The following is an 8,459-nucleotide window of genomic DNA, read 5'->3' as shown; positions in this document are numbered from 1 at the left end:
TGATGGATGAAAAGGAAGTTTGGGCCGGCAGAGAGGCCTTTCCTTGGTGGTGAGGAGGGGCTTCCAGAGGCAAGAAGGACCCCAGAGATGGAGAGGGTTATTGTCCGGGGACACAGAGAAGGTTTCAGGGCTGAGCTGCGGCCTGGGCCGGGGTCCCCACTCAGGCAGCCCGGCCTCCCCCTGACCTCTGCGCGGGCTTCTGCTCTCCCAGCCCCAGTCCCTCTCCTCGGTAGACCCAGCCTTAGGTAGCTAGGTGCGGGGGTGGGGGGCGGGGGGTGTTAGGGGAGAGGGCAGAGGGAAACAGAGGGGGGAAAGGAAGCCCTGTCTGCCTCTGCCTCCCCCACCCAGAAAAAGTCCGGACGGGGCCGGAGGGAAATGGCTGGGCCCCGCGCGCCTGGGGAGGTTGGAGGTGGGTGGGGTCCCGGTCCGCAAGAGTCCAGAGGGGCCGGCGACCCCAGGGAAGCCCCGCGGGGGAAACCGCGTCCCTGGGGGCGTGAGTGACCCTCGTGGGCTCCGAAGTCCTGACTCAGCCACTCACGCTCGGGCCGAGTGATCCTGGGCGGCTCCGGGCGCTCCCGGGGCTCGGGCGCCACCCCCGGGAAATGGGTAATTGCCGCCCTGCGCGGGGCTGAGGGCTCGGCGCGCGGCCGCGGGGATGGAGGGCCGGGGACGCCGAAGGGGTTAAGGTACCTGGGCCAACGCCTACCCTCCCGGCCCCTCCTCCGGCCGCGGGGAAGAGGAAAGCCTCGGCGGGGGCGCGTCCCGGCCTCCGCCCATGCCCGCCCCCGCCCGCCCCCGTCCCGGTGCCCATCCCGGTCCAGGTCCCCGCCCGCCGTCCCCGAGCCGCGGTGCCCAGAGCTGCGATCCGCGCGCCCGGCTCCGCCGCCGCCCTGGACCGGGCCGCCATGTCTCTGTGGTGAGTGGGGCCGTCGGGCCGGGGGACCCGGGCTGGGGGCGCGGGGAGGCATGCCCCGCTGGGTGTCCCGGGCTGGCCTCACTTTCCCGGGCACAGATGGGCTGGCAGAGCGGTGGCCGGAGATGCCCGGCTGTGCGCGACGCCTGCACCGGCCGGTCGGCGACCGGGGACCGCGGGGCCCGTGCGCTCAGCCCTCCCCGGCGGCGCCTCTGCTCCCTTACGCCCGGGCACCGAGGCACGCACATCCACTCCCGCACCCGGGGAGTTAGCGACGCAAGGTCTCGCCGGCAGCTGGGTCCCGTCCTCCATTCCGAGGGCCTCCTGCGTCCTGGGCGACCCCCGTCCTCTACCCTCAACCCCCGAGTGGCTCTCCTTCCTCCCGGGGAGCTCGTGCCTCCCGCCTGCCCACCTATCCCCTTCTCCTCTCCTCCCGTTGGGGGTTTTTTCCCCACAAATGAAGTGGGGTGGTGCAAGTGGAACCAGCCTGGAGTGGAGGAGGATGACCCCCTCTGTACTTCCTCCAGTCCGGCCTCCCGACCTGGGGTGTGGACGGCTTTGCCGAAACCCCCAGGGCGGGAAAGCCAGCCCGGAGCACTCCGCTCCCACCCCCTGGGAGGATCCGGTCTTGGGTCACATCCCTGTCCCAGCACCTGAGAGGATCCAGTCTTCCTCCAGGAAATCTTGGGACCCCATGGAAAATTGCCGTCCATGGGGCTCAGCCTTCACTCGCCCCGGGTGCCTGCCGCCTAATCAGCCGGTCCTGAGGCCACTCCAGGCTGCTCTACCTGGTTCCTGTCTCACCACTTTACAGTCTGTCTCTCCCATATCTCCCCTCTTGGCACTCAGGGCCATCTCCCTGCTGGGCTGGCCCTGTGAGGCTACACTTTTCTGGCCTGCCCCCCCCCCCACGCCACCGGAGTCCCCAGCTCCTATGTCTCCACAGGAGAGTACATGGCAGGTGGCCTGGCCACCCCCAGAGTGTGCGCTGAGGAGAGAGGGTCCTGGGGTCCAAGGGCTCAGGGTCCAGGGATTTCTGCTTCCGAAAGGGGTGTGGTGAGGCTAACTTGTTATGAGGGACCCTGGAGAGTGGGGATACAGCTGCGAGCTGGGGGACTTCACCTCTCCTAGTGGGCGTATGGGGGCAGTGGGCATGCTGGGAGATGCTCGCCCCACTTTCAGGCCTCTGTCGACCGGGGGACGGGGGAGGGACAGGCTTCTTCAGGTCCCAAGTTAGAGCCGGCTCCCCAATGTCCCCCACACTTTTTGAGCAGGTGTACTCTCTGATGGTTCACCAGGCTTGCACAAAGCAAAGGGGGTGCCTGGGGGAGAGGTGGGGAGCAGGGCAGAGGTCATCCTCGGGGAATCACAGCATTCCCCCGACTCCATACCCACTGTGTGCCCGGCACTGCAGCTAGCGCTCCAATTGCATGCTATCCTCATTTCGGAAAAGAAGAAATCATGGCTCAGAGAGGTTAAGGGAGACCCACTGGACCTCTCCATTCAGCTTGTAATTAGCAGGACCAAAATCTGAATCCTAGCAGCCTGGCTCCACAGTGTTTGTACTTAAGCTCTGTGCTGTGTGGCTCCCCTGGTCCCGGAGGAGGGAGGTCAGGATGAGAGAGGAAGCAGGACCCTCCTCTGACCGCTCAGGGGCCCAGGGACTTGAGTCTGTGTCCAGGGTCCACTTGCCCATCTGGGACTGCACCTCTGTACAAGGGGACTGACTCATCCTTTCTTCTCTCCTCTGTACCATCCTCTCCCCACCTCACTACCCGCCCCCCCCCCAAGGAAGAGAACCATCTACAAGAGTGTGTGCCTGTCGCTGGCCCTGCTTGTGGCTGTAACAGTATTCCAGCGCAGTCTGACCCCCAGCCAGTTTCTGCAGGAGCCCCTGCTACCCACCCTCGGGTTACAGAAGGCCCAGAAACCAAGCGGACACCTGGTGAACCCTGACAGCTTCTGGAAGAACCTGAAGGATGCGGTCACCCTCACACCCATGGTTTCACGGGGGCCCCAGGCCTGGGATGTGACCACCACTAACTGCTCAGCCAATGTAAACTTGACCCACCAGCCCTGGTTCCAGGGCCTGGAGCCACACTTCCAGCAGTTTCTGTTCTATCGCCACTGCCGATACTTCCCCATGCTGCTGAACCATCCAGAGAAGTGCAGCGGCGACGTCTATCTCCTGGTGGTTGTCAAGTCCGTCATCACACAGCACGACCGCCGCGAGGCCATCCGCCAGACCTGGGGCCGCGAGCAGGAGTCGGCGGGCCGGGGCCGCGGCGCCGTGCACACCCTCTTCCTGCTGGGTACAGCCTCCAAGCAGGAGGAGAGGGCCCACTACCAGCAGCTGCTGGCCTACGAGGACCGCATCTATGGGGACATCCTGCAGTGGGACTTTCTTGACAGCTTCTTCAACCTGACCCTCAAGGAGATCCACTTCCTCAAGTGGCTTGACATCTACTGCCCCGACGTACGCTTCATCTTCAAGGGCGACGATGACGTCTTCGTCAACCCCACCAACCTGCTGGAATTTCTGGCTGACCGGCGGCCCCAGGAAGACCTGTTTGTGGGTGACGTCCTTCAGCACGCTCGGCCCATCCGCAGGAAGGATAACAAATACTACATCCCCGGGGCCCTGTACAGCCAGGCCAGCTACCCGCCGTACGCAGGCGGAGGGGGCTTCCTTATGGCCGGGGGCCTGGCCCGGCGCCTGCACCACGCTTGCGACACCCTGGAGCTTTACCCCATCGACGACGTCTTCCTGGGCATGTGCCTGGAGGTGCTGGGTGTGCGGCCCACGGCCCACGAGGGCTTCAAGACGTTTGGCATCTCGCGGAACCGCAACAGCCGCATGAACAAGGAGCCCTGCTTCTTCCGCTCCATGCTCGTCGTGCACAAGCTGCTGCCCACCGAGCTGCTTGCCATGTGGGGTCTGGTGCACGGCAACCTCACTTGCTCCCGCAAGCTCCAGGTGCTCTGACACCGGGCGGGCCGCCAGGGTAGGCTAGGGCGTGTGCCCTCGAGCCCCGGAAGGCATGAGGCTGCAAGTGCGAGGCCAGGGCACAGCCTTTGGTCTCCGCAGGGAGGCGGAGGGGTGGGCCTTACGTGTCCCCAGGTGTGGTGGGGTGCAGGTAGCCAGAGCTGAGGCCCGGGAACGTTTGGAACTGCCCGGACTGGAGACAGTCCTCTGGGGAGCGAGGCCACTGGCCCGGGGCAGCCCTCCTAACCTGGGTCTGTGGCCTGGCTCCCTCTGACCCGGTGGGAGGCCCTGGTGGCCTCTGGAGGAACCCTGTGCTCAGGTACCTGGGCTGGACCTGCCCCTGGATGGGTCTGCGGCTGCCCTCTCACCTTCACGGAGAGGATTCTCCTTCTCCTGTGAAATGCCTCAGTCTCCCCACGGGCCCAGGCAGCCCTTCAGGAGAAGCTGAGCCCTGTGCAAGCACACAGGCCCTCTCACGCCCCTGGGTCTCCTGGAGACTGAGCCGCAGAAGGCCCTCAGCACACCCCCGCCCCCTGACCTACCTGGGGTCTGGCTGCCCAGTCTACTCCCAGTTGGCTTCACTCCTAGCTGCGTCCTGTGATGCTCCCTACGGCTCCCGTCTGTCTGGAAGCATGACCGGCCACTCTGACTACCTCAGCGATTCTCAGAACCTCTGGATGGGCTGCAGCCCCACCTCACCCCCTGACGCAGGGCCAAAGAGCAGAGCTCCGGCCCCGGCAGTCACGGTGCTGCCCACCCAGCCCAAGCCGAGGGCCCTCCTGCAGCCCCGTGAGGCCTGGCTCCCCAGCCGGAAACCAGCCGGTTCGACCCTGGAAGTGGACATTCCTTTACTAATGTGAAGTTTTATTTATGAAGAATTTGGAGGGAGAAGGTGCCAGGCCTCGGGAGAAGGTGGTGTTCTTCCCTCCACTTCCCTCATTTCAGCAAGACACGACCTGCCTCGGCCACTCTTCCACCCACAGCCACAACCCTGCCCCGGCACCCCCGTGCCCGTCCCAGCCCCGCTCCAGAACCCTGCCCGACCTGCACGCCTACTTCTGCAGGGCCTAAGCAGACCAGCATTCGCCCCTGTGAAGGGACGGCGTGGCCCTCGTGAGCCGCCCCACTCAGGTTCAGGGGTCCCTGGGGCTGGCTGCAGAAGGATGCCACCTCGTATCAGGATCGAATCACCTGGGAAAAGATTGAGGGGTCGACTCTATTTTCTCAATAAAAGGGGACTGATTTTCTTTCTGGTGTGAAAGTTCCTGTCGCCATCTCCGTCGGAGGGCCTGTCTGGGGCCAAGGTTGCTGGAGATTTCTGAAGACACAGCTCGTTCCTTGTTCTTGGCTGGTGGGTACACAAGGACCCTTTGAAGGACCTGAGAGGGAGCTGAGTGCCAGGATGAAAGCAGAGTCAGGAAAGACGCCCCCTGGGTGGGGAGCGGGGTGCAAGAGAGACCTGCCACCCGCAGAGTGTTCCCAGCGAGCGCCAGGCCAGAGCCGCCCCGAGGCCGGCGCCGGAGAGAGTGGGGTTGGGTCGGGGGCGTGCAGGGCCTGGTGGGCTTCCTGACGTTCCTTCAGCCAGCCTGGAGCCTTGGTAAGGTTGACAAGCGGCACTGAAACAGTGCCTGTGTGGGGTCTGGTGTGAGCGGGACCGCACTGTGCAGGGAAGCTCGGCCTAAACTGCGTACTTCCAGGCTGGCGAGGGCAGCCACCAGCAGGAGAAGGGGCACTGGGGCTGTAGTGGGCAAGACAGCAGCTCCCTGCCTGCGCCCAGTGGGTCACATGCCCTGAGAGGGTCACTTACTTATTAATGCCCACGCTAGGACTCTCCTCCAGGTGAGTGAGAGGAATGGCTAGATCCTAACGTAATGCACTGTCTTAGAATGTTAAGAATTTCACGACGGCACAGCAGAGAGTTAAACTGGGCACAGGGCCCTTCTGAGGCGGAGCCTTGTGACTGTACAGGTCGCTAGCCCTGTTTGTCCATCCCTCACCTTCTGAAGCCAGGGGCTGCAGAAAGCAGGGAGGGGCTCTGGGGTCTCTGCCTACCCAGGGCTCAGTCCAGCGAAGCCGAGAGCCATGGAGGGACATCCAGGAAACGGAGGTGGAAGGGCCACTGGACCCAAGGCCCAGGTGGGGGTCCAGAGGCAGCCTTTGTGTTCAGCTGCCACCTGAAGGATGCTGGGCAGGTGGAGGGGAGACAGGTGGGTGCATGCCGAAGCAGATAGGAGCCCCTCTGCAGTGCGGGGGGCTGCGGTGGGTGAGGCTGCAGGTGCTGGAACAGGGCTGTGAGAGGGGAAGGCTGCTGGGGACCTCAGGCCTTCTGGGTTGCAGGAGGGTGTTCAGACTTGATCCTGAGAGAGAGGTACGAGGAGCGAGGAGCGGGGCGGGGGCCCCTGGCGGCACACCCCTTCTTCTGGGCTCGCTCTTTCTCCAGCTGAGCCGCACGCACAGGGAGATCTCAGTGGGAGCAGCAAGTTCCCAGCATGGGAACTTCCTCAGGCTCTGCCCCATGGGGACCCTTGTTCCTGACCCCATTTCAAACCTCAGGGGCCCAGGCTGGGCTGGCAGAGAGGGCTGGGAAAGGGGTGGGGCGCCCGCGTTAGCACCGCAGAAGGAAGGGAGGAAGTGCGGGGAGCCCACCTGAAGGGGCTGGTGTAACAGGACCCCCAGCACAGGGCGGGGAGCACCTGCATCTTGAAGGAGGAGTGGGCGCTCGCCTGTGGTGGAAAGGGAAGGAAGGACAGTCCAGGCTGGGAACACGTGCAGCAGCCCAGAAGTGCAGAAAAGTGGGGCATCGGGTGGGCAGTGCTGGAGATGGGAGGAGCTGGGCGGGGTGTCCTGGTGTTGCACCCCACAATATCTTTCTTCAGTCTTTAGCCGAAAATGGTATTGAAGGTGGTGGCTTGGGCCATTTCGGAGAGTTTTCCTGGGTATCCTCCGTGCATATAAGAGGTATGCATGTTATTTAACTTCTGTTTGTTTTTCTCCTGTTAATGTGTCTTTTATTATAGGGAGGAGTCTCCACCCACAACCTAGAAGGGTAGAGGGAAAATTCTCTTTCCTCCCTACAGAATGCTACCTCTCCCTTTTGGAGCCCACCCACTCCTAAATCGTCTGGACCCTCAAGGACATCCTTAGTCCAAAGTGTGTTCCCTGGAAAGTCTGAGCCGCCTTCTTCAGCTGCTGCCTCTCCCCCGACACGGTGACACGGTGACACGGTGGAACACGGTCCCCCGCACCCTAGTCCTGTGCACTCTCAGGCGTTATCTTCCTGGCAGAGGCTGTAGCGGGGCGCACGCTTCAGACACAGAGTGATTCTCTTAATCACCCTCGCTAGCGCTGTCATCCTTCCCCAAAGGGGAAGAAGCAAGCTAGGGGTGCTGGGTCCCGAGACTCCCAGTCGGCTACACAGTCTCCTGGGGAGCCCCACAAACGCACTCAGGTTCTCTTTGTCCCTGGGAAGCGACTTTCCAAGCCTTCCCTGACAGTAAATTTTAGTCACTCCTCAATCAGATCCTGGGGAACAGGTAGGGGTGGGGGGAGGTGGGTCTCAAACCTTTTCCTCCCCAAGGGCCCTGAGCTTCAAATGCAAGACACTTCCCCTCCTCCCCAGCCACCAGCCCTGCATTCCTAGGGGCCTTGGGAAGAGGGAGCTTTGTCAGGCCACAGAAGGTCCGGGCAGTGGGTGCTCTCTTTGCCACATTTACATAACTAAAGAGACCACTCAAAGAAACCTCCCCTTAACAAAGAAAGCCTGTTCTGAGGTGACTTACTCTGTCCACCTAAGCTAAGAAGCAGGGAGGGAAGCTTCTGGAACCCTGTTATATACGACGGTCAAGTGAAGCAATGGAGGCTCCCAAGAGTAGGGTCCCACAGGTATCATGTGACAAGGCACTACTTGAACTCGGGTCTCTGCACCTAACCCCTCACCCACTAACTTCCATGTGTATTTGTGGGGTTTTGCCCAAAAGCCCCAAAAGTAGAAAAATGTGATGTCCCATGAGTGATTGGAAATTGGGTATTTTGGGTTTCGGGGAGCCCAGCAGTATTAGCACTGTAAGAAGTCTTTTTTCCAGGTAGTTTTTTCAAATATTGTGAAGAAAAACTTTTCTATTTCAGCGAAACACTATGCACTGTTTAAAGCACAGCCCCCAAGCTGTCTGCTTCTAGCCCAGTTCATGATCTTGGAGCTATTCTGCACCTTTTTTTAAACTCACAGGAAGTGGGGGAGGGATAAATTGGGAGTTTGGGATTAACATACACACACTACTATATATAAAACAGATAAACAACAAGGACAGCACAGGGAAGTATATTCAATTTCTTGTAATAACCTATAATGGAAAAGAATCTGAAAAAGAATATATCTATATATAGACACACACAAAAAACTAAATCACTTTGCTGGACACCTGAAACTAACACAACTTTGTAAATCAACTATACTTCAATTTTAGATCTTTTTAAATAAAAAATTTTAAGAAATACATTGTAAATATAATAATAAAAAAATCGCAGGAAGCGAGAGCTTCCATCAACTTCGCTCCCCGCTAT

The 8,459-nt window shown here is 60.8% G+C and overlaps 1 protein-coding gene across 1 annotated transcript; it reads left to right on the top strand.

Moving 5' to 3' along the window:
- Positions 1-837: 837 nt before the first annotated feature.
- B3GNT7 (UDP-GlcNAc:betaGal beta-1,3-N-acetylglucosaminyltransferase 7) lies at positions 838-5,146 on the top strand. The gene is made up of 2 exons (XM_060151240.1): positions 838-916; positions 2,705-5,146. Exons 1-2 carry the CDS (start codon positions 906-908, stop codon positions 3,897-3,899), a joined length of 1,206 nt encoding a protein of 401 aa, XP_060007223.1. The 5' UTR covers positions 838-905; the 3' UTR covers positions 3,900-5,146.
- The last annotated feature ends 3,313 nt before the right edge of the window (positions 5,147-8,459 follow it).

This window comes from Lagenorhynchus albirostris, chromosome 6 (genome assembly GCF_949774975.1).
Source record: "Lagenorhynchus albirostris chromosome 6, mLagAlb1.1, whole genome shotgun sequence".
In the NCBI taxonomy this organism is placed as follows: domain Eukaryota; kingdom Metazoa; phylum Chordata; class Mammalia; order Artiodactyla; family Delphinidae; genus Lagenorhynchus; species Lagenorhynchus albirostris.
The sequence above is the reverse complement of the archived record's forward strand: the minus strand, read 5'-3'. Positions and strand labels throughout refer to the sequence as shown.